The 27,600-nt window shown below is 36.4% G+C and overlaps 1 protein-coding gene across 5 annotated transcripts in view; it reads right to left on the minus strand.

Annotated features, from left to right (window-relative positions):
* ROBO1 (roundabout guidance receptor 1) overlaps positions 1 to 27,600 on the minus strand; it is a 1,292,670-nt gene that overhangs the window by 583,070 nt on the left and 682,000 nt on the right. For 4 of the 5 annotated variants that reach the window (XM_070790446.1, XM_070790260.1, XM_070790403.1 and 1 more), the window contains exon 3: positions 5,514 to 5,597. The exons of the other annotated variant lie outside the window; for it this stretch is intronic. In XM_070790446.1, coding sequence (XP_070646547.1) covers positions 5,514 to 5,597 — 84 coding nt within the window. The remainder of the gene's footprint in view (positions 1 to 5,513; positions 5,598 to 27,600) is intronic. 5 annotated transcript variants of the gene reach the window in all.

Genomic DNA, 27,600 nt, shown 5'->3' on the forward strand with positions numbered 1-27,600 from the left:
TTATCAAAAAATAATTTAAGAAAATTTCCCTTTGAGTGACTGAACTTCATCATTCATGACTGATCCAGTACCCAGCATTTGAACAAATAAGCAAGCAAACATGGATAAGCCATAGTAAAGTTAATTATAGTAAAAGTTCTTTGTTCTTGATGTTCTAAATTATGATATATTTTGTGAAGACTAGGCTTCTGTTAAAGAGAAGATAAACCAGGAAAGTGGAAGAACTGGCTGCTGAGAAATAGGAGAATTAATATAAGAGAGTGATGAAAGAAAGGTCCGAAAGTCCCAGGTCTAGAGAGAAATCAGTTTGGGACAAAAATGGAGGCTTTTATGAGAAAGACATCTGAAAAAACCTTCGATCAATGGAATATTGGACATAACTAAGCACTTAGGAAGTTAAAATTCAATTATTAGTTCCAGAAAATGAACAGTCTTGTACAAAGATGGCAATGCAAGTTTAGTATTTCACTTGTCTCTGTGGTAGATTCACAAAGGGACAACTTGCTTAAGCCTTACCAAACGTAAACTCTGTTAATTTAACAAAGAATGTGATAGTGGAAGAGAAGGGAAAAAGATTATGAGATACTGTATAAAACTGACAGGTCAAGAAGTATTTGCAGATTCGATTTATTTAAAAATATAAAGGAAATTATCAGAAGAAATATCTAAAAGAGTAAGAAAATAGATTAAAGGGAGGTAGGTATAAGAATAAGGAGGGAGAGTAGGGACCTACTTATTCTTGTTTAAAGCTTTTGTCTTATTGGACTTAAACAACATGTGCCTTCATTATTGTGATAATAATGAACCTAGGATGAGCTCAGCAGAGACTTAAAATACTGGTTACTAGCACTGGTGGTGTTGTGTGGAAGGAACACGGCTAATCTATTTAACTTCTAAATGTGTGCTGAAATGTAGCTTATAATTACAACAACCCCTTACAACCTTTATGATGCTGGAAAATGCCATTAATTTCTCTTCTGAATACTGAAGCAGACATTAGGTACTATCACTATTAATAACAACATCTTTCTGAGAGGGTTGTTATGAGAATTAATTGAGTTAAGTCAAAGTGCTTAGAAAACTTCATTGCACCCATTAAGTGATAATAAATGCTACTTATCAGTATCAATACATAAGTTTTTAAAAGGTGCACACACTACAATGAAGCTTCTGTTTGGTTTTAGTCAGGAAGCTATAGCATTAAGAATGCAGAATGACAGAAGAATCAATGCCACCATAAATGAACAGTTACCTGTTGAGATCCCAAAATATGAGGCAAACATGGTTTGGGGGATGTTGTTTGTGTGCATATGAGAAAACATGCTGGGGCTTCCCTCATGGCTCAGATGGGAAAGAATCTGCCTGCAATGTAGGAGACATGGGTTCGATCTCTGGGTCAGGAAGATCCCCTGGAGAAGGAATGGCTACCCACTCCAAGATTTTTTTTTTAATAGAACATATATTTTGTTTCTCACCAAACAATTATAACCAAACTTTATTTGGAGGTAGTGTTGATTCATAGAAGACTCCATTATCCCCATTTGAAATTACTCTGCAATTCTGACATTCCATGGCTAGATTTTTACTTAAATTGGCACTGAACATAATTCTGATAACTGGTCAATTTTAAGATTTTCAAATTTACATTTAGCTTTTCTCCCAATATGCTACTGTAAACATAGGAAACTAATCCTCAAAACAGACCTAGGTTGATGGGGGATATTATCTTATCCTTAGTATGTAGAAATGGGAAAAAGGATATATTTTAGATATTACTCATCAAATTTACAGGCTTTTTCTGATACTTAAGAAACATATAAAGTTCATTTGTTTTCTAATTAATAATCACAACTTTCTGGAAATATTAAACATGCTACTAGGATGTCATTAGCTCTCACTTATTCCCTAATTTTTTATATATTTTATATATATTTAAAAAATATATATTTTATATATTGATAAATTTCATGCTTGTATCATTGACTAAAGCTGTATGTGATTTCTGTATATATTTCAGACATTTAAATACTCTTGGATGTGTTACTTAGGTTTTTTCATATTTGTAAAACACCATATGATTTCTAGAAGTCAATGGACAATGTACTCTTTGTAGAAGCTCCTTTAACAAAATAATTGATCATTACATATTCAACTTCTTTGGGATGTCTGTCTGACCCCACAAAGTGCTGATTTGAAATCCCACCTCACTTGTTCTTGCAACAAACTCTATATACTTTGACTGTAAAATAATCCCCAATATTTATGACACAATTAGTTAAACAGGAAATGGGCTACTTCTCTTTAAAAAATGCAGAAGTTCACTCTAATAACATACTGTCAACCTACCTTAGAAACTATTCTGTATTCGTTGATTAGTAGAAGAAAGACTAAAATACTTTCAAACCTTATATAACTTTATAGTATTGTATCTGAAGATGGCAAGGAGAAAAAGGGTCAATTTTATTTCTTCCTTAAACTCCATATTACTATATTTTCCTGGGCCTCTAATTAAATCCATTATGTAATTTAGATAAGTACAGTATATGGTTTAATAAGTACTATTAATAAAAGATTATCATTTGTGAACTACATCATTGATAAAAATTTCATGTGTATGATATGAGTACTTAGGTTCTGGTTTGATGGGTCAGTTTGATAGTGATGGTCCCCAGTGATTTGAGCAACAGAGCAGATGTTGAAGTGACAAATTAGCTGTAGTGGAAATTGTATTCTTTATAGTGGTAGAAAAAGAAAGAATTGGGGGTGTGTGGATGTGAATATTAGTAAATTGGTAATTTTCTTCTTTGGGACTGTTTCATGTTGCTGTAAATATATTTTCCAGAATTGCATGACTCCTTCCGAGAAACTTTTCTTCTTTAAACTTATGAATGTTAGGAGAAGGAAGGAAAGTCCTACGTGTCAGCTCAACAAAATGAAGCAACATGTACTGAAAAATAAATATCTAGTCTACCAGTAGATACAACTTGCACAGTCATTTTGAGAAACTGTACCAAAAATATAGACACCTCAAACAATACCTGATACATTTACTTGTTAACATTTTTAGAAGTTTATCTTGCAACTAACTCATGTCAGTGATTTGACAACTGTTTCATATTCTCTGTGTTGTTTAATATTTATATGTTATTTCTGACAATGCTCTTTCTGTCATATCCAGAGTTACTAAACTCTAGATGTACTAAACTACAGTCAATTTATGTTAAATATGTAAAAATGTTCCTGAACAGATAGGTCATCTTACTTTCCTCTGAACTGAATTACCTCTTATATAAGAAAAGGTTCTAACAATTCAGTTATACACAGTCATAGTAAAAGGAATTCACACACACAGACACACAAACAACACAAACTGACACACATATGAAAAGAAATCTGTAGATAGTTTCATTTAACACTTTGTGTGATTATGTTAACTTCAGAGGTAACGGAAATCTTTATAATTGTAATCAAGCAGACAAACCACATTTTTTTCCTATTGAATTTTTATCACTTCCAATGGAGGTTTTAATGAGCAAAGAAAAGGTCAGTATGCAAATAAAAGAGACACAAACAGCATGTCTAATTAATATAGTAGAAAAGAAGTTCCTGAATACTTAGCTCCACTGAAGTAAAATATATGAAACAAACTTGCTTTGGTGTAAGAGTAGTACAAACTGTTACAGTCTCAGGAACAAGATCATTCAGGAGATTGTTTTTCCAGGCACTTCACATTAAATGGTGCTGCTTTAATTAGTTCCCATGCAGAATCTAAAGATGATATTTTAAGTTATCTACCTCCTCCTATTAACTAATCTAATGATATGTTTCATAGCAGAAATCTGATTACTGAATAACCCAACAAAGAAAAATAAATAAGAATGAAAAATTCCCCAAATGCTACATTTAGTCTTAAATGCATTTTTATTTAGGTTCTCTTAATTCAATACTCCAACATGATTTATGCATTGGTTATATATAATTTTCAGAAAATCCATAAAAGACAAAGCACAGACCCTATTAGTATATCTAAACAATGCACTTGTTTAGACTGTGAGCACAGGGAATTGAACTAAGATGCACTGGCAAATGAGGATACCCCTGAGAAAGAACACTATGCTGGATTCCTCCTTTCATAAATATGAACTTTCTCAGTATTTATGCTATTAAGAAATGACATTTACAGCTCTTATTCTAAGTTTCTGAAAAAGTATCATACAAATTCCCTCACCATCTCACCACCAATGGGCTTTGATTGGGTGGTAGTTTAATCTCAGTTATTATGTTGGAAGATAGGGGAGAAATGAGAATGAGTTATCTATGACTAAAAGTATTAAAGCTGCTTACAAAAGTGCTATTAATTTTCATAGTTGTTTTGCATGTTTCAAACCCTGAATTTTGTAGATGAGGGATAGTATTGGAGATAATTATTACTATGAACATAGTGAAGATGCTTCCAAAGTACCAGTTTATTATTTTATACCAAGGTGAAATGTATCTGTTGGTTTATTCTCTTTTGAACACAACCATCTGTAAGATTATAATTATACACATCTCCATTATCTCTAACCCCAGCTACTTTACCACATACCCACTCTCCCCCCCACACACCCCTAGTTACAGCCCACAAGCTGGCAAAATCTATGAAACTGTGCTAACAAGAACTTATGAAAAGAACATAATAAACAGCTGCTATTACAACATGACCACTGTCACTTCATTTTCTGATCCAATGGGTTAAGAGTGTTGTATTTCAATCTTTGCTTTTATCTAAAGATTTAGTCAAATTGTCTCAGATGCATAACTTATGCAGCTATGTTTATAACTATGCTTACAAATTCTGCCTGAAACATTTTCATTATTTCCAGCATAATAATTCTTACACATTTGTAATATGAATTATTTCTAATAGATTCAATCAGTTAAATTGTTACTTTTATGCTGACATACGCATGCATCTATTTAAGAACTGGTGTGTAGATCAGGTAAGAAGAAGTCATGCAAACACAATCCTGAGATCTAAGTTGGTAATTCTGATTCATAACACCCTTGTTAAGAGTTTGCTTTCTGTTGTTGGTAAGACTACAGGCATATCAACAAAAAACAAAAGTACGGATAATTTTGATCCTCAATTACTTGAAAGTAGTCTTTTATCTCTTTTGATAGCAATTTAGTTAGATATTAAAACTCTAAGAATGTATGATGCTTCTAAACATATTAGCGACACCAATATTGCAGGCTGATAAACATCCTTTTATATTAAAAGTAATAGACAACAGAAATGCAAGCAGTTTTCATGTTACATTTCTCTTCCCCAGAGTGTTTACTCTAACAATATGGTCTCCCAGCTGAAGAATGAATAAAATCTGGAAAATGAGGAGAAGAAGTTGTTGGGGTTGTTAGCAGGAAGTAGGGATGGTTAGAAAGATAATTTTACACAGGTGGTTGATGACTGATGGAGGTGGATGCATTTCAGGAGAAATGGAAGGTTAGTATCTGGGAAAGAAACACTCTACCTGTATAGCCCAGCGAATTGTCATCGTTATCAGAGGTGGGGATGGGCGTCCCGTTGTCTTTTCCCCTCTCTACGTCTTCAGGGTCTGTCGAAAACAACACCAGAGCTGCTGATGGGGTCACAGTAGTAACAGTAGTTGCCATTTCGATCACAGCATGTCCAGACACAAGTAAATCCACATGTGACAGAAAAACACACAGGGACAACACACAGCACACTTCCTCCTCGCCCCTCCTGCGGCACGTGAAGCCCTGCGAAGGTCTCAGCATCATGGCTTACACTTGCTACTTCTGCTCCTTAATTTCCCTAATTCTCTGCTCTGCCTGCACCTTTGCTGCACTTCAAAGCTGGCGAAAGGGCTCTGACTGCCCTCTGTGAGGCCGCCAGCGCGGACTGAGAGAGCATATGGAGGAGGGAGAGGGCAGGGTGACTGAATGCTAGCATTGCTAATTTTCTACCTTATTGTTAATCAAAGCTATTGACTGTGATCACTCCCCATCATCGCTTCATCTCCTGCCAATTACAGACTCCAGGGACTGTACCTCATATGGGTGGTGGAGGAGGGGAGGGTGTGGGGAGAAAGAGGGTCTTGTCAAAGAAGAGGGCAGATGATAAAAACGTCATACTTTTCTGAGCAGCAGTAAAGAAAGCACTGCAACATCCCATCTCTCAAAAGGCAGCAATTTGTCATCTTAAAGGACTGAGAGAAATTCACTAATATGAATGCATGTGTAAAAGGAGACTTAACTTTGCACATTGGGGTTTGAATATTTGAAAACATTCCAAATTGCTTTTGATTCTAGATTACAATCACCCAGACAGGTACTTTCATTCATTCATTCTCACTTTTCTTGAATAAAAGAAATGGTTTTGTATGTTTTTCAAACTGCACATCAATTTTCCTATGTTGAATTTTAGGCTAAGCATGATGGCATTCAAGTCCCAATATTCAAAAACTGAGCTGCTGTATAAATAGATATACACACCCAGTGACACCACTAATTTCACTGGTGCTCAGTCACTGTGTGTGTCTTATCTCTGTGTGTTAGATAAATATGGGCAGAGTCTCTAAGCTCTGTTGTTGATAAGCAGACAGACACAATAAAACCCAAGTGCCTACCTCCTAGATCAAATACCAGAGAGTCCTAGGTCATTCAAGTTGTGTGGTTCTGTAGGCTTTTTAACCACCTTAAACAGCAGCTACAGAGGGTTTCTTAGTCTGAGCAGTGAAGAAGCACAGCTGTTTACTCGAGGAAGGAAAGTCTGTCACTTATGAATGAGGCAGCCAGGACACGCAGGTAATGCCCCTTTAGAAACAGCACAGGAGTCATTAATTTTGTGTCCCTGCTAGTTTTTTTTTTTTTTTTAGCTAGGCTGACACATTTTGTCTTAGACATCGCTATTCAAGGAGGCTGTAGAACATTTTAAAAGAGGATAAAAAGTCCCACATGAGTCTGCCTTGTGGCTTTTTGCATGTAGCATGTTTAACGACCCTGTCCCTGTCTTCCCTCCTCCCCAGTCCATGTGTCATCTAATTACCCTGGTGAGGTTAAAATGAAGGGAAAAAAAAGGTTCAGATCTCTGCAGACTAAAGGGGAAAAAAAGAGGGCTCATTATCACTCTATTCATCCTTGCCTTCCCAGCCATGGCTCTTGTCATGTTTGTCCTTAAAACCAACTCTGGGAGTGGTAGGGCAGGGAACCAGTCCACCAGCTACCCCTCCAGTCTGTTAACTTATTTATATGCACAGATTATTTTGGTCAGAGATGTAAGTCACAGCAGTAAGACGGAATGGGAACCAGGCATTTTTGTGTATTTTGAAGCAGTGTTAGGACGATGTTCTGTCTCAAACTAAGTAACCTTGCTCAGATAGACTAACCAAATAAAAGAGGTTCATGTAGGAAGATAAACGGAAGGTGCTTGCTCAAATGTATTAAAAGGCTTTTAAGGGACCACCCCTGTTTACAATCGAGTTTTAAAAGATACAGTGTGTTTAGGGTCAACTTTAATTTTAGACTACTTATTTATAGTAGCAGATGCCCTCTTTCAAAGGAAATACTACTTTCAATTTATGATGAGATAGTTTATTTAATGTGAAAGCACATATATCTCACCACTCTGTTGAAAATACAGTAAAAATCTATCCAAATCTAAGTCAATTTGTCTGTAATGGTATTATAAGACTTTGGGGATAAGGCCTGCGAACGCTTTTTTATTAAAGCTTCTCTGATGAGAATGAGGACATTATTACAAAAACAGCAGAGACAAGGAAAGGAAGTTCACTATCATTTGAAACAAGATACCTAAGTCTGCTAAAAGTAGATTTTTCACCTATGTGTAACTTATCCTAAGTGGTTTCTGAATTTGCTTTCCTGTTTCTACTCATCAACATTCTGGCCCCTTCCTAGGTTCAGGAAATAACAGACTTTGCATCAGTGAATCTTACCTTACTTGTGCAGTATATTCTGTCTGCCTAGGATTGTCTTTAATCACTAATATGCCTCCCTAGTGGTTTACATGGTAAAGAATATGCCTGGAACACAGGAGACCCAGGTTTGATCCCTTGATCCAGAAGATCCCCTGGAGAAGGGAATGGCAACCCACTCCAGTATTCTTGCCTGGACAATTCCATGGACAGAGGAGCCTGGTGGGCTCCAGTCCACAGGGCTGCACAGAGTCAGACATGACTGAGTGACTCACACTTTAACTTTTTATGCCAGACCTTTAGGTCTAGGAAACAAAAGATGTCACTCTTTTGTTGTCTTCCTTTCTGTCAAAAGGTAATCATGACAGCAAACAACCATTCGACCAACAGCATGTGAGCCATAGGAGAGAGTCCAAAAGATATTTAAAGTTGTTGTTAACTGGTATTGATTTATGTGAGCTGTAGAATAGAACATAAATGAGGCAAGAGATTATTTAGTGCTTATTTAGAGCCATCCAGGCCTGAATTGAAGTAGGTGTGGCTGCAGTTGATAAAAGCCATCAGGGCACTGAAAAATGCACTGGCACTAGGGTGCTGGCTTCCGTGCATCTGTTACCCCACTAGACGGTGAATTCCCTGAAGATCAGGTAATCTGTTTCACATGGGTAACCTGAAGTCTGACAGTGGACCTGCCACACTGAACACACTTGAAAAGTTATTTTCTTTTTCCTTTAATATAATTCATGAATTAATGAAAGGTGATAACCAAGAATGTGAATCTCACTCAAGTGATAGGCTTTCAGTCTGAAACAATTTGAAAATACAAAACCTATAATTTCTGTACCAGTATCATACTCAGGGCTTCCCTGATAGCTCAGTTGGTAAAGAATCTGTTTGAAATGCAGGAGACCCCTGTTCAATTCCTGGGTCGGAAAGATCCGCTGGTGAAGGGATAAGCTACCCACTCCAGTATTCTTGGGCTTCCCTTGTGGCTCAGCTGGTAAAGAATCCACCTGAAATGCGGGAGACATGGGTTCGATCCCCGGGTTGGGAAGATCCACTGGAGAAGGGAAAGGCTACCCACTCCAGTATTCTGGTCTGGAGGATTCCATGGACTACAGTCCATGGGTTGCAAAGAGTCAGACAGGACTGAGCGACTTTCACTTTCATCATACTCAGAAAAAAAAAAAAAAACTCAATATAAATTAGATGCTGCTGTACTCTCTATATCCCTAGTACTTTCAAAAGCATATAAAACATCTCTTTCAATAGAAAAAGAATTCTTGAGTCATAAAAGTATAGACACTCAGGGTTAGAAATATGTTAGATGGACCCCACAACAACCTTTCATTGGATTTGCAAATTCATCTAAATTTAGTGGCCACATGATCTTCACTGCTTTTCAAAGTAACCCATTCCAATTTTATAGTTAAGTCCTCTTTTATGTTAGGGCTCTTTTTTCAAAAAGCTGTTTTCTAGATCTAAACTTTAATTCTAATCAGTGAGGTCATACAGACCTAATGATTCATCTATGAAATTCCATTTCTCCCCCAATGCTCTTTAAACGCTTGTCTTTCACAGGACTCCAGACCTCATCCATTTCTTGTTCAACATGCTCTCTGCAGCTTTCTTCATTCAGGCTCATGGATTCAGCCATTGTTTTAGAAATGATGAAACTTTTTTCAGTTCTTAGATTCTCTACCAATCACCAAATCTAATCTCCACTGCTTATTTCCAAGAAGCCTCACACTTTCTCCCAAGAAATATTGAGCTTATCATCCTTTCCTTTGACCTACTTATTTCCTACGTTCCCTGTCTATGTTAAGAGAGTTATCACTGTGTTATATTTTTAATATTTTGCAATTCAGTGAAAGGTTAATATCTGTGGTTAAAACTATACTCTGGCTTATGGGGTTATTTTTTCTAGTAGATTTTGCTATACAGTTTTATTTCTATTTTTTTTTGAGTGGGTTGTATGCCAAACCTAAACCTACAATATATAAACAAAATATATATGCACATATATAAAATGCATATGGTTATATGTGTCCACATATGCTGCTGCTGCTGCTGAGTCGCTTCAGTCGTGTTCGACTCTGTGCGACCCCAGAGACGGCTGCCCACCAGGCTCCCCTGTCCCTGGGATTCTCCAGGCAAGAACACTGGAGTGGGTTGCCATTTCCTTCTCCAATGCATGAAAGGGAAAAGTCAAAGTGAAGTCGCTCAGTCATGTCCGACTCTTAGTGACCTCATGGACTGCAGCCTACCAGATCCTCCATCCATGGGATTCTCCAGGCAAGAGTACTGGAGTGGGGTGCGTGTCCACGTACATAATCATATAATACACACATATACTTGTATAAGCTATATAATATATGAATGGGTCTTCTTGTAACAGTCTTATACAAATTTGATAAAAGCAACAACAATAATAAATGGGAATGAAGACCTAAATTTTTCTGTGTCTTTCAGAAAACTTTCTCCTTAAATATAATAATGTATTAAAGGTGATACAACTTTATTTAATGGTACATTAAGGGTAAAATTGAAATTTGTTACTTTATGTAATAATTCCTTTACTGAAATTTCCCCAACAGCTATTCCAAACAATAATGGAAACTTTGAATTAGAAAAAAATCATTATATAGCAACCTCTAACAAAATGATTCGTTCAGACAAGCATCATCAAAAGATACTAAATCCATTTGGTAAAAAGTGGTAGGGAACACCATATACAGGGAAAATGTATTACCCCAGATTACTTGCTAACTGCATAAGAAAAAATTCACTTTTATAATGGATAGACTGACCTGGCAGTCACCACTTGTACTCAGTAAGCAAATTTCATATCACCAATAGCTGGTAGCTAAAAGTGGGAAGACAATTATATGATAAAACATACAGTAACACCTAGGAAGTATCTGGGCTAAGAATGCTTGCCCTGAATTCAATCAACACTTAAGATCCAATTTAAAATCTACAGAAAACAAAATGTACTCCTAGGATACACATGTTGGATAAGTAAAGGATGAATTACCTTTAAGTTACTTTCAGGTGGTTCAGAAAAGAATATTAAAAGTACTAAAGCAAATATGGCATAATATTAGCAATTACTCAATCTATTATGAAAAACATTCCCAAAAGTTTAAAGGATCACAGAGGAAGACTGAGTGGTCCAAACTTTTCTCTATAATATGCAGCAGAAAATCATGCAATGAAGTTTCTCTTTCCTAGTGATATGAGTAAAATAGCTAATATTTTTGTAGTACAAAGACTTATATTTGTATGTTTGTACTACCATTCAACCCATATTTCTTTAAACTGTTCATTATATTATGGCAGTCAGTGTTACTTTGTGAAAATGTAGAGGCCTCTGTTGTTTAAACTGTTTCATTTATTTATTTTTATTTTTTTAATTGAGTGTGAAATTCATAGCTTGGAACATTAGCGTTTTCTTCTTTGCCCTTCATTTCTGTCATACCCAGTTATGAAAATATATGCTAAAACTTCTTCCTTTGGCCCTGCTGTAAAGTGTCAAGCCAGTTTCTTTATAGATTTGCATTATCACTGTGAGGTCTTTGGCATTAATTGACATTTTGAAGATGACCATTAATAAAAGATTAGGGAAAAGCAAATGAATATAAACTACTATCAATATGAGAATTGTGTTCTACAAATTGGATCAATTCTCATTGATTCTTTCCTACTAATCAAGAGGAATGCAGGGAATGGGTACTTTAAATGAAGTACTGAGAACATTTAATTAGAAACCCAGGCAATGAATTACAAAATTAAGTACAAAAACTATGTCTGTGAAGCTTTAAATTTGTGTCACAATTCTATAAGATCAAATTAAAATTAAACTCAAACTTCTGCTTTAGTCAAATATGGTTAAAATAATTATAGAAAGTACATTATCATGTTCTCCATTGTTTTGTACTGGGGATAAGAGAAGAAATAAGAGTTACATTTATAGAGGTGGAAAGAAAAAAAAAAGTAGATGCTTTTTTTTTTTTTTAATTTTATTTTATTTTTAAACTTTACATAATTGTATTAGTTTTGCCAAATATCAAAATGAATCCGCCACAGGTATACTCTACTTTAAAAATTTAGAGAATGAAGCAATTAAAAAAAAATCATTTGCAGTGAATACTGACTTTTCCAGAAGTCTATACATTATAGAGGGAGAAGACAATGGCAACCCACTCCAGTACTCTTGCCTGGAAAATCCCATGGACGGAGGAGCCTGGTGGGCTGCAGTCCATGGGGTGACAAAGAGTCGGACACGACTGAGTGACTTCACTTTCACTTTTCGCTTTCATGCCTTGAAGAAGGAAATGGCAACCCACTCCAGTGTTCTTGCCTGGAGAATTCCAGGGACAGGGTAGCCTGGTGGGCTGCCATCTCTGGGGTCGCACAGAGTTGGACACAACTGAAGCGACTTAGCAGCAGCAGCAGCATACATTATAGAATATTAACTATACTATGTGTCAGGTTCCAAAATTATGCTACAAAATGTTGAATGAAACCTAACGTTTTAAGCAGCAATATAGTAACAAAGAGAAAACAACGTCTTATAGCTGCTTTCAATTTTGCTATTAGAAGAAAAGTCAATGTTGCTGTGTTATATTCTTTCAAAGATACAAGAATCAGGAATATAATGATCCATGTGGACAATGATTTAATGATTGTTAGAAAATATGTTGAGATAAAATGAATTTAAATGATAAAATTGATGTAAAATATGTATTCAAATAAAGTTTTTAGTGAATTGGTGTGCTTAGTGCTTTGTTGCATTAAGCAACTGTGACCCCATAGACTGCAGCCCACCAGGCTCCTCATGTCCAGGCAAGAATACTGCAATGGGTTGCCATGTCCTCCTCCAGGGGATCATCTAAATCCGAGGATTAAACCCAGATATTGAACCCATACTGCAGGCGGATTCTTAACTCTCTGGGCAATCAGGGAAGCAGAAGAACACTTGAGTGGGTAGCCTCTTCCTTCTCCAAGGGAACTTCCTGGCACAGGAATCAAACCAGGTTCTCTAGTATTGCAGATGGACTCTTTACCAGTTGAGCTACCAGGAAAGCCCAGATGGTTCTTCCTAAACTGGAAGATTTTATCATCCATTACCACTGAGAGAAAGAAAAAACATTCAAGCAGTTTGGTATTTGACTAAAATAATCTCCATGATAAACTAGGTTATTGTAACTGTGACCTAAGATTCTGGGTCTGGGTCATTAAATGAAAAAGATTTTATACAATGATTTCAAATTAAATATTAGTTCTTTTTCTCATTTTCTAGTTTAGTTGATTAGAATGCATAGTATGTGAGAAAACAGAAGTAAAAATTGTTCTGATTATAATCACAAATAATATTCAAACAGTGGCTGACTTTATTTTTCTGGGCTCCAAAATCACTCTAGATGGTGCCTGCAGCCATGAAATTAAAAGACACTTACTCTTTGGAAGGAAAGTTATGACCAACCTAGACAGCATATCAAAAAATAGAGATATCACTTTGTCAACAAAGGCCCATCTAATCAAGGCTATGGTTTTTCCAGTTGTCATGTATGGATGTGACAGTTGGACTATAAAGAAAGTTGAGTGCTGAAGAATTGATGCTTTTGAACTGTGGTGTTGGAGAAGACTCTTGAGAGTCCCTTGGACTGCAAGGAGATCCAACCAGTCCATCCTAAAGGAGATCAGTCCTGGGTGTTCATTGGAAGGACTGATGTTGAAGCTGAAACTCCAATACTTTGGCCGCCTGATGCAAAGAGTTGACTCACTGGAAAAGAGTCAACTTTCCCTGATGCTGGGAAAGACTGAAGGCAGGAGGAGAAGGGGATGACAGAGGATGAGATGGTTGGACTGCATCACTGATTTAATGGACATGGGTTTGGGTAGACTCTGGGAGTTGGTGATGGACAAGGAGGCCTGGCATGCTGCGGTTCATGGGCTCGCAAAGAGTCGGACATGACTAAGCAACTGAACTGAACTGAATGCTTTAGTTTACTTAATATTAAGTAAACCACTTTATGTATACGTATATTTTCTCATGTCATTTTTACAGCTCTATCAAGATCATAGTCATCATTATATCATAGTTCACATTATGATATTCCCATTTTAAAGATGGTGAAACTAATGCTCAGCAAATTCCTTTGGTCTCTGTCATGCAATTAGTAAGCAGTGAATTTGGAATTTGATTTCAAATTTCTGACTCCAAAGCATCCACATATTTTCATGGTACTCTATTTTACTATACTGTCTTTACTCATTAATCTAATTCTCAGGACTGGATGGAATTCGATAGTATATAGGCAATGGAACACCAGGTTAGTGATTCTTTTCCAGTTGCTGAACAACAAGATTGGGTAATTTCACAAATCTATTTCTGAGCCCCATTAAGCATCTCACAGGGTTTCTTCTCTGTATTCTTTCATAGACCATACAGAATACACAAGGAAACTGGTTGTGTTTAAGCTAGAAATACACAGTAAAATATTATGAAAATAGGATTTATCATTAAAATAAAGTTTTGCCCACATATTTTTAAATGTAAATTTGGAGATTGAACTACTGACAAAAAAAAAAAACAAAAAAAAAAACAAGGTAAATTCAGAGTCCTTTTTTTTGACAACAGCTTTTTTTGTTACTCTTCAGGGACAAAGATTTATGTTTTGGTATAAGCTTAAGAGCACTTAAAGCAGGGTCATGACTTAGTATGCCTGGCCCTAGCACAGTACTTAGAGCAGAGTAGATAATCAATACATTTTTGCTGAATGATTGGATGAAAAACTGACTCAGTTTTGCTAGAGTCAAGAGTTTAAGACAGAGGTAACTTTTCTCATTGAATGAATATCAATTATTTCCTTATTTAGGATTCTCTTATATGTTCACATAGTTAAATTTACTATAACTCTAATTCAGAATGGCATTATGGTAAATTACTATTGCTGATAGAATAATAGCCTTCTACCTTTCCCACTTTCCATGCAGATATAAATTCTAGGAAATAGAAAATTGTTAAACTTAAGTCATATGAGTGTTTTACTGGTGAAAGTTGACCTTCTTGCATATTAAAAAGGGGTGATTTACAAATATCCATCTATGACAAACCATATATAAAGGAAACTATAATAAATAATGATAATTCTCAAAGTCAAAATAAGTTGTAATTTAAAGAAAGCTATTAAATATTGCTAGGTAGGTGAACTCTACTTCTGCTTCTATGAGCACTCTCTGATTTGAGTAATTTAAGATATAGACATATAGATAAAAGTACAGATATATCCTGATGAGCAAATGTAATGCATTCTTCAGAGAGGCTATTTTTGAAACTGAAGTAATATGCAAATTTTGAATTAATATTTGGTTTGCCAATGTCACATTGTTTCTGAATTTGTAAAAATATTACAGTTCTGGAAAAACAATGGAAAAATAGCTACATGAAAATTCTCAAATATAATTTTGTTTGAGCTAATTTGGGATATATCCCGAGCTGGCAAAATCTGATCAAGTACTAGAGATTAACCTATATTAAAGCAAAAACAGCAAAAAAAAAAAAAAAAGAGAGAGAGAGAGATATCTCTTTATACATCTATGTCTATCAGTAAAATCCTATTATCATAAAATATACTACTGAAAGTTAGGAAGACAAAAACATTAATGGATAAGCTTGCAACTCCGAAGAATACAAATATCACCAGAAGATGTTTTTAACTCATTTAAATTCAACTTAATTTGACAAAGCAAGATAAAGTGCCTTCTGCATGGAAATCATTCTACTGATGGAGAAATGCTCATAATTTTAAAACCATTTGTTTCCAGATCTCTTCTGGTGGGAACACTGACAAATTAGAGCTCTTAAAATATTAGGGAAAAGTATGCTTTATCTTGACAATATTTCTTTTTCTTTGATGCCTGGATTTTTTTGTCTGAAAGTCAAGGAGGTTTTCATGGAAACAATAAGTAATGACTATCCCTTTATATAACTGAAACTAAGCCAGTTGTCCAATTGAATTCTGCATATATTCAAAATGCTCAAATAAAATCCTCAGTTACCTCCAATGTGACAGATACCTTGGTGGGATGGAATTTAATCTGCAGAGACTTGCTCCCTTGAACTTTATCTGTGAGAGTTAATTTCCGGTCGATTTTACTAATATTTCTGTCTCTCTCTGTCTGTTGACTTTTTTGTTATTCTCTCCACCCACTTTGCCCTGGTATTCAAGGGCTTTTCTTTTATTGTGCTTAGCATCTGCTACTGTTCCACTCCTTTCCAGTCAAAGCACAGGGTAACTTCAACACGGGCTAATTAAATGGTGCTTGAAGTTAGTTAACAGGTGGTGGCCCCAGCTGTGCCAGCTGTATGAACAGACACGTCTCGCATGTTAAGGGCAGAAGGGGCACAATAGTAATACCTGCATTAATGGAATACTCCTTCTGTAGCATTAAAATGATGTTGGGGACCAAGAAGAAATAGATTACTCCTTTTTTTATAGCGGGATAAATCTAGTTTTGAGGTATGGTGATCACATTTGAGGTTCTGAATAAAAACACAGACATCTTTCTCTTTTTAGCAAATACTCTTTTCTCACCATAGAATGGGCAGATTTACTACCATTTCCTTTAAGTGTATGAATAACACAATGTTTCCAATCACTGCTGCTAGTTACATGTTAAATGATATTCAAGTAAGATCCACATGGTTTGTTAAATTCAGTCAAAATATCAAATGATTTGCTTAGTATTTTGGAATAACTATAAGTACGTATGATTGTTTCTTTAGATATTTGATACAGTGTGATATTTAGGAGGCACCAGTTAACTTTGTGACCTTGGACAAGTCATTTTATCTTTTCATTTTTTGGCCTCAGTCTCTTGATCTATAAATTGTGAAATAATAGTATTGATTCATAGAAGTGTTATGAGGACTGAATAAGCAAGTATTTGTAAAGATCTTACTATCCCAAACACCTAATAAGAAGTCAGCAAATGTTAGCTATTATTATAATTCACCTAAGTTTAAAATCAGCTTCCCTTGTAGCTCAGTTGGTAAAGAGTTTGCCTGCAGTGCAGGAGACCTGGGTTCGATCCCTGGGTTGGGAAGATCCCCTGGAGAAGGAAATGGCAACCCACTCCAGTATTCTTGCCTGGAGAATCCCATGGACTGAGAACTTGGTGGTCTACAGTCCATGGGGTCACGAAGTGTGGGACACGACTGAGCGACTAACACTTAAATTTAAAATCCATGTTAAAAGGATCATTTAATGTTCTTAATGGGGAAAAAAACCCCTACATACTCGCTTCTTGAAATGAAAAAAGCACATTCTATTTCTGTTTTAATGTTCCAAGTTTGAATTTATATAGGATAAAAGATGAATAAAGTGAAAGTCACTCAGCCGTGTCCGACTCTTTGCCACCCAACAGAGCCTTCCAGGCTTTTCTGTCCATGGAATTCTCCAGGCAAGAATACTGGAGTGGGTTGCCATTCCCTTCTCCAGGGGATCCTCCTGACCCAGGGATCGAACCTAGTTCTCTCATACTGCAGGCAGATTCTTTACCATCTGAGCTACCAGTGAAGCCCACCACACAGAATTCCCTGCTAAATCATTCAGGATGTACTTCCACATGGATAGCATTTCATACAAATGGCAGACCTCTTGAACTGCAGGCTTTATTTTTAGTTTGCCTAATTGCCTGGTTGCTTTATGCTGACAAGGAGGAATTTACTCAATTTTATTTCTTAAGGAAAAAAATACAACATGATATTGAAATTACCCTACCGAATTCCTCACTCTTAGGGCAACTTTCTTTTTTTCTCCTTGCCCACTGCTGTTTCAACCCTTGCCCTTCTTTTGCTGTCTCCGGAGGGATTGGGGGCAGGAGAAGAAGGGGACGACGGAGGATGAGATGGCTGGATGGCATCACTGACTTGATGGACATGAGTTTGAGTGAACTCTGGAAGTTGATGATGGACAGGGAGGCCTGGCGTGCTGTAATTCATGGGGTTGCAAAGAATTGGACATGACTGAGTGACTGAACTGAACTGAAAGACATATAGAAACTGCTGGTAAATTGGAAGGAGGAGGGGAAAGCCTGAAACATTTGCAAGTTGGGCCCGAGGTCACGTGATAAATTCCAGCTCCTCCCCAACCCACCCTCTCCCAACTGTCCTGCCAGTGGTGACTGCTGTCCATCTGCAACCATTATGGGAATCTCTGAGGCAGCATTCACTCAGCTGCTAAAGGGACAAATTTCCTCCATACTCTCTTCATTGTCCGCATTTTCTAACCATAGTCACGGTTTTGTGCTCTTCATTCTAATGGTGCTTTTGATGATTGGGGTCATTTTAGGCCTTCAGCTCCCCCAAAGGTCACGGGGATTAGCTATGTCCAATTGAGGACCAGAGAGAGCCGTGGCGGCTTTCTCCCATTCATCCCCTTCCATTGATTTCCCCGCAATGTAAGAGTGGCAACGGTGGTAACTTTTTGTCTGGTTTTCACTCTTGCTGTTTTTCCTTACAGCCTTCCCCTACTTCTCCTTGGAGAAGGCTTGTTTGTTGCCATCACTGTGACACAAGAGGTTTTACTGAAGCAAATCCCCACTGAAAGCAGGGAAGCTACCTTGGGCACTGCTGATCCAATCAGCTTGCACTTGATTCTTCCTTCATTGTTTCAGTTTGCTTGGCTCACAGCCTTTCAACATTCACGGTTGATCAAGTCAAGCTTCCTTTGGAAACAGTGTTCCTTTTCTTTGTTATGTGTTGCTGAGTGTAATCAGCTACACACATACATTATATAGTCTATTGATTATAATTATGAATCTATAATAGCATATCCACTGTGCTTTTTTTCCCTTTGTTTTACTTTGTGGATTCTGACTTTTTTTTTTTTAATGCACTTCCATTATGTTGTTCAGAGTATTCTAGCTTGCATTTGTGTGTGTGTGTGTGTGTGTGTGTTTAATGGGAAACTGCCAGCCTTTGTTCTCACGAGTACTTTAATAGTGAGATGATACATTTCACTTACTAATGTTGTTCCAAAAGAGACATTCTTATTGTAAATTAATGGAAATTCTTGAAACCTAAGACAATACAAGTAACTGTTTTTAAGGAATGTGTATATGTGTATGCATGCAGTGGGAGTGAGGGTCCTGAACAATAAACACCCCAAATAACCCCAAATACCTTAAAAGACATGAAGCCATTTATGTCATTAATCATATCCAAGTGATAGTGGGGACAGTTTATGTAAACATATTTTCTGGGCGCCAATATTCTTGGCTCATGAAGAAGTCCATTCATTAACAATGGTCAACAGTTTAAAACATGGTAGGAGGCAATCCTCAGTAGATTTTCCTTCTTAATAGGAGTCAAATGACTAGTAACTTTCTAGTTAGTGAGATTATCTCTTTGGCTCAGAAGAAACGATGCTGCACATTCATGTTCAAATTTGAAAATATTGCACTAATTAATTTCTATCTTCTGCAGTTCCTATTTTATAATTCATAGCACATTTATTTATGTATGTGGAAATAATGCTCATTTATAGATTCAGCGGCCTCTGCTATACTGCTTCATTTAACTTTTTCAAGCTTCATTCTTAATGTATGTGTGCATGTGTACACTCAATCATGTCTGACTCTTTTCGACCCCATCTACCAGGCTCTTCTGTCTGTGAAATTTTCCAGGAAAGAATACTAGAGTGGGCTGCCATTTCCTCCTCAAGGGGCTCTTCCTGACTCGGGGATCAAACCCACATCTCTTGTGTCTCCTGCATTGGTAGGTGGATTCTTTATCGACTGTGCCAACTTTCCATAAACATGTAGAGTGGAGACAGCCTAAGGGAGTAGTGAATATAAGATTGCTGTCAATGATGCTGCTCTGTGTGGATCCTTTTGGTCAGCACATACGTGGGAAATGGATGGAAAGCTTAATATAGTGAGTAATACTTTTTTCCATTGGGCTTTTGTGAACAGTTTTTAATAGAAGTGAGAATTTTTAAAGAAACACATTTTCCTGCAAAATTAGAAAGGGGACTGGAATGCACAGGTATGGAATAAAAATCTATTGAGTTTTACATATTGCCAGAATTATGGTAACTATGCATGAATACCTTAGTGACATATTGTAGAAATTATAAATACTTTAACTCTTGCTGGTAGAGAAAAGGAAAAATAATTAAATTCTCTGTAATGTTTAATCTGCAACATTTGGCAGTTGAAAATGTCCTAAGGCTTTAACATAAACCTTAAAACCATAATATATGGCATCAGAAATGACCCTAATATTAGCAATTTATATTTAACAAATTAATGGCCAGTTTGCATTAATAGTAAATTAATGTATGTAAGTCAAATATCTAAGAATATGTACCTTTATTCTTAAAGTTCTGGGGGTGGGATAAGACTAAACTGTTTGTTAACAATAATGTTGAAATTTTATTTTTGGAATGTGTATTTTATGCTTCAATATGATTATAAAAAATACCTGACAGCATAATACTTGGTAACCAAACTTGCCAGTAAATATAACTCTTCCATTGGTTATAAATTTCTTACTTATTTATAATTCTGTAGCTCCCAGGGGGGAAAAAGTCTTTTAATTGTATATAATTCTGCCAAAGATAAATAGATATAAAGCATAATAGTGAATGAGAAAACACAGACAGTGGAAAATGTGCCAAGGTAGTTACAAAATGTAGGTAAGTGACTGATCATTATAATAATGATAAGAGCATACTGTATGCCATAATTAGAGGATAAAGATAATAATGTCAACATTTTCGTCAATCACATGTGTACTTGATTTACCAGGCCATTAATAGTTACATTTGGAGACACAAATGACAACCCATTCCAGTATTCTTGTCTGGGAAACCCCACGGACAGAGAATCCTGGTGGCCTATGGTCCATGGAGTCGCAGAGAGTCTGACATGACTTAGAGACTAAACAACAGATATAGTTACACTGTATATTCTTTTTGAAAAAATATTATATTCAGAAGGCTACCAAATCATAATGAAAGACATCCTGAATCCCACTATAAGAACTTCAAGCTGTACTGCCTTTGCTGGTAAAGTCTGAGAAGCTTGGAAGCTCTAATTTTATGTTAAATAGATATATTTTTAAAACTTTATTTTTAATTGGAAGATAATTATTTACAATAATGTGATGGTTTCTGCCATGCATCAACATGAATCAGCCATAGGTATACATATGTCTTCTCCCTCTTGAACCTCCTTCTCATCTCTCACCCCATCCCACCCATCTAGGTTGTCATAGAGCAATGGATTTGGGTTCCCTGAGTCATACACCAAATTCCCACTGGCTATCTTTCAGTAGATATTTTAAATTCAATCATTTACTTTGAGATAGCTGTATGTTCACATTCAGTTTTAAGAAACAATGTGCGCATATCTCTTATAACTTTTACCTAGTTTAACGTAGTGGTAACATCTTGCAAATACCACAAACAGGCTGTTAACAATGATTTGAAGAAAGATAAAAGGCATTTCTATCACAGCAAGGGTCCTTCATGGTGCCTTTTCATAGCCACATCCACTTTCTTCCCACCCACTCCTTCCTTTTCCTCTGGCAATCACTAGTTTGTTCTCCTAGTGGTAAGGAACCCACCTGACAATGCAGGAGACTTAAGAGACACGGGTTTGTATAAGTACCGCGCACTAACGGATTGCGCCACTGGAGTACAGCCACTATGGAGAACAGTGTGGAGATTCCTTAAAAAACTGGAAATAGAACTGCCTTATGATCCAGCGATCCCACTGCTGGGCATACACACTGAGGAAACCAGAATTGAAAGAGACACGTGTACCCCAATGTTCATCGCAGCACTGTTTATAATAGCCAGGACATGGAAGCAACCTAGATGTCCATCAGCAGATGAATGGATAAGAAAGATATACACAATGGAGTATTACTCAGCCATTAAAAAGAATACATTTGAATCAGTTCTAATGAGGTGGATGAAACTGGAGCCTATTATACAGAGTGAAGTAAGCCAGAAAGAAAAACACCAATACAGTATACTAACGCATATATATATGGAATTTAGAAAGATGGTAACAATAACCCTGTGTACGACACAGCAAAAGAGATACTGATGTATAGATCAGTCTTACGGACTCTGTGGGAGAGGGAGAGGGAGAGGGTGGGGAGATTTGGGAGAATGGTATTGAAACATGTATAATACCATGTATGAAACGAGTCACCAGTCCAGGTTCGATGCACAATACTGGATGCTTGGGGCTGGTGCACTGGGACGACCCAGAGGGAGGGTATGGGGAGGGAGGAGGGAGGAGGGTTCAGGATGGGGAACACAGGTATACCTGTGGCGGATTCATTTCGATATTTGGCAAAACTAATACAATATTGTAAAGTTTAAAAATAAAATTAAAAAATAAAATTAAAAAAAAAAAAGAGAGAGACACAGGTTTGATCCCTGGGTCAGGAAGGCACCCTGGTGGAAGAAATAGCTACTCATTCCAGTATTTTTGCCGGGAGAATCTCATAGATAGAGGAGTCTGGCAGGCTAAAGGCCAGGAGGTTGCAAAGAGCTGGACACGACTGAAGTGACTTAGCACACACATCTAAAATGTTATCATTTTGCAGATATTCTATAAGCGAAACAAGGGAGTATGTGACTTTTTGAGAATAATTTTTTCTCAGTCAGCATTTCTCTTAAGAGTCAATCCAAGTTGATGCTTCTATCAAGAGTCTGTTCCTTTTAATTGTCGTTTAGTATTCCACAATGTGACTATATAATTTTTGTTTAACCATTGACTGATTGAGCTCTATCTTGGTTGTTTCCAATTTTTGCCTATTATGAATAAAGCTATTATAAACATTTGTGTATAGGTTTTAATGTAAACATAAATCTTCATTTCTCTGGGATAAATGCCCAGGAGTGCAAAAGCTGGGGCATAGAGTAATTGAATTTCAGTTTTTTGAAAATTGAAAGTGAAGTTGCTCAATCATGTCTGACTCTGCAACCCGGTGGACTGTAGTCTACCAGGCTCCTCCATTCATGAGATTCTCCAGGCAAGAATACGGGAGTGGGTTGCCATTGCCTTCTCCAGGGATCTTCCCCACCCAGGGATCGAATCCAGGTCTCCTGCATTGCAGGCAGACGCTTTACCCTCTGAGCCACCAGGGAAGCCAGAAATTGCAAACTGCTTTCCAGAATAGCTATACAATCAGTCAGACAGCTTTAAAAAGCATACATTTATTTACATGGAAGAAATGCCTCTGTGGCATTAGGATTAGGTTCAAGTTAAACCTTTGAGAACTCTCTTCTTCCCTCCTTTTCCTTTCCCACCTCCCTTTCACTTTCTGTCTTCCTTTTCCCTTCCCTCCCTTCTAGTTTATTCCTTCTGTCCTTTCTCCCTCCTGCCTCCTCACATCCCCTCCTTTCTTCCTTTCTTTTTCTCCTTTCTTCCTTCTTATGTATGAATGGAATGTGATAGAAGGAATGCCTTTGTGAACCTAATCTGAGAACAAGAAAGACAGTATTACAGCTTTGTAGGTTCTTCGAAAGCATTGAAACAGTTTTATTAATTTTACAGGCTTTAAATACATAATTCATATCAAGGACCTAGAAAATGCAGAATAATCTTTTAGGTAAATTTTTTCCTAGTGATTGTGACAAGCTAAATGCCAAAAATAATGGTCACTTTAGAATTTAAAAGAAAAAAAATCACAAGACAGAAATTAATGTTGTCACTGTGAATAGCAGTCTACTCTCTAAGAGAAAAAAAATATCTTAGGTTATTATGTAGTTACGGCTTCCTTGGTGGCTCAGATGGTAAAGAGTCTGCCTACAATGCAGGAGACCCAGGTTTGATCCCTGGGTTGGAAAGTTCCCCTCTACAAGGGAATGGCTATCCACTGTGGTATTCTTGCCTGGAGAATTCCATGGAAGGAGGAGCCTGATGCACTACAGTTCATAGGGTTGCAAAGAGTGACTTTCACTTCACTTCATCATGTAGTTGAGAGCAAAGCATGTTTGGTATCATTGCATTCAACCAAAAGATTTGCATGCTAGGTTACTGTATAACTGTAGGAAAAAGTCTGAACAAAACAAGTATATAAAATTATGTTCTACAAAAAGCTTGTAGCTTTTGTACATACTAGACATTTTTGCATACTATAAAAATGATGTTAGTATATCAACTTACTAAAAATGATTAAGTTGGCTTAGTTGTTGTGGAACATAGATGTTGGTATTAAAAAAATCAGTTGTTAAAAGATATAGGAAAAGTTACATTGACCAGGAGAGTAATAATAATCTCATGTAATTCACTATAAAAGCAAATATAATTGCAATGGATAACAGATAAAAATAGATTAAAAATCATTTAGAATCTCAAATGTTTACATTTGTAGAATCATAGAGTTGAAGGAAGATTTACAATTCCAGAAATATATTCCAGAAATACGTGTGTGTGTGTGTGTGTGCACACACGTGTGCTTGGTTGCTCAGTCGTGTCCGACTATTGCCATACCACGGACTGTAGCCCCCTAGACTCCTCTGCCCAAGGGATGCTTTAGGCAAGAATACCCAGGTGGGGTGCCATCCCCTCCTCCAGGGGATCTGCCAGACCCAGGGATCAAACCCGTGTCTCTACGTCTCCTGTGTCGGCAGGCAGGTTCTTTACCACTAGCACCACCTGGGAAACCTATATATATATTGATCCCATAAAACTGTATAGTCTTAGATTTTCAATATGAAAACGAAGGAATGTAGAATTACTTATCATACTAAAGCTAGTCCTTTGAAATGACTACATCTACCATACTTGAAAAATCTTGTTATAAGATTTTATAACAAACCTATGTCAGTTAATAAATGGATTGTCAAGCTCCTACCATAAAAGATGATGTAAGAAAAAAATGTTGCCCAACTGACCTGATCAATTTCTGTGAAAGAGATTGAAAGAATATTGATGGGGGTCAGACAGTGGATTGTCCTGAATTTAAACTACAACATTTTATTCGATAAACTCTGACAGCTTGGGAGATAAAGTTCAGGTCACACTGGCATTATTGTCTTAACAGTGAGATAAAGCACAGTAAAATGAAACAAAATAAAATGAAATGATCACCCTTATGGTGTTCTTTGAATGAAGTGAACAATGACTAAGATAAAGATATGTGAATAATTCTATTGTAGATGATGGAATTAAAGATCATTTTACTGGTAAGAAATCATATTTGGTGTGTTTTGCTCAACTTCTTAATCCTTTTAGACTTCAAATGGACAAGTTCATAATAAAGTAAGAAGAAAAAAGCTAGTTAAATAAGTTGCCTCAGAAATCTTCATAGAATATTTCTATATATGAAATAGTAAAAATGTATTACTAGTATAATACCAATAGAAAAGGAATACTTTCACAGAGACTGGAACTCTCCCCACCCTGACTTCTAAGGCCCACTTGCCATCAGTCAGTCACCTTTTAAGAATGGGCTGTAAAAGGATGTTAAGGGTATCAGGATAGGTCCCAGAAGAATAAAGATGAAGAATAAACCACTGAAACCTTAAGGAAAGGAAATGGTCCATTAAAAAATTCCATTAATACTATGAACTATATTGATTTCTTGTTATTTTTATAAGCATAATTGCAGAAAGATGCTTATTATTATGTATTTGCAGAGCTAAATATAGCATGTCAGATATAGGGACACAATATATGCATTTATATCCTGAGGTATGCAGATATCTTATTAGCAGAAAACATGATCATATGATTCATTTTTTCTTTGCTTTTCAGAGTTATACAAAAATAAATGTATTCTACTTTATAGAATTACAATAAAAGTTGGAAACATAGGAAAATACATAAAGAGCACTGGAAGAAATAAAGAAGGATTTTTCAATAATTGCTTTAGTTACATACTGACATAATTGATATTTCTAAAATGTAGGAATTGGTTTTAGAAATACAAACAAATGTTTATGTATCTGTGCAAAACAACATAAGAGAATCCTTGATTAAAACTAAATAGCTGCATAGTAGAAATAGTCTGAATTTACTGTTCAAATAGCAAGTCAACTAATGCTGTATATCTGAGCTGAAATTCTAATTTCTTCATTTTTAGTGACAGTATCTCTACACTACCTATCATATACGAACATAAATTGAACACAGTTGACAGATAAAAGCTGATATTATTCTATTGAATTCCCAGATATGCCTGCTTGAGAGCTATATTTTGCCAGTCAAAATTCAGAAGATACTTTCTGCTTGGAAAGTCCAAGATGTGTTGCCTATGAAATTGTTCATGTTTATGTTATGTACACTGAGCAGGTGGGTTTTCTTTTCAGAAAATGATTCCTTTTATAGAGATGAAAAAGGCTGAAGATAATGTATGCCCTAATATACTTAGGTGATGTTAACGAGGCAGCTATATTCCACCCACAGCTGTTGTCCCACGCTGAAATTAGTTGCTTCAGATTTTTGTTAAATAATTCCATACTTGAGAAGACTTTAGGAAATTGGATGTTAGAGGGACCAGCCAGCATCGTTCAGTTAAGTGGTCCTTGAACAGAAAAGTGCTTTCCTTTGAATGTGGGGGGAAAAGAGTTTGATCACATTTAAGCTAATCTATCATGTATCATACCCCGTGGGTAAGATAGTTAATGACTATATTGATTTTTTTTTGTGCCTAGTTTTAAACACAATATTTAACCAATGTGAAACTGAATATGGGATTTGTTTTCTATTTGCTATTGATGCTTTTAAATTATCTTTATCTCTGTATGCATTGATTTCAAAAGGGTTTTAGGTAGTGTCATGTTCTTAAACTGTATTTTAATTTTCTGATTTTGTTTTAAAAACTTTGGATATTTTTCATATCTGTAGTTATTTTCAGAGCTCCCTTTACTTTCACTAGGAAGAAAAAAGCATTTAAACTTTGACAACAATGTTGATCACAGACCTTTCAGAAATAGCTTTTTTCTGCTTTCTCTTGCTCTTACACATCTGCCTCTGGTCACATCCCCACTGTCCATTTATGCAGGTCATCGTAATTATTCTTCGATTTCTACATTTTTTTTTTTTTTGAGTATCATATGAGTCATTTCTAGAAAGCTGTCTTTACAAAAAGACGAGGAAAAGAACAGAAACATAACAGAGATGTAGCAACTCTGAATGTGGTTAAATAGCATCACAAAGGGATGGGAATTCACTGTTAAACAGCTTTAAAACGTTAAAAAAAAAAAGCAGCAACTAGATATAGGCAGAGCAAGGTCTAAAATAGCATGACATGAGAAGAAAACAAAACAAAATGACTTAAGTGCTATATGTTGCTGCTGCTGCTGCTGCTGCTAAGTCACTTCAATCATGTCCGACTCTGTGCAACCCCATAGACGGCAGCCCACCAGGCTCCCCGTCCCTGGGATTCTCCAGGCAAGAACACTGGAGTGGGTTGCCATTTCCTTCTCCAAGGCATGAAAGTGAGAGGTAGGCAAAGCTGTTCTTCCCTCCCATTGCTTATATCATTGCCTTATATTCATTTCATTGGCTTATATTCATTTCACTTACATATAAGCATATATAAGCAATCTGTGTGTATGTGTGTGTATATATATATATATATGTATATATGAATACACAGTTTAATACATTGTTGCTATTA

Source organism: Bos indicus, chromosome 1 (genome assembly GCF_029378745.1).
Source record: "Bos indicus isolate NIAB-ARS_2022 breed Sahiwal x Tharparkar chromosome 1, NIAB-ARS_B.indTharparkar_mat_pri_1.0, whole genome shotgun sequence".
Classification (NCBI taxonomy): Eukaryota; Metazoa; Chordata; class Mammalia; order Artiodactyla; family Bovidae; genus Bos; species Bos indicus.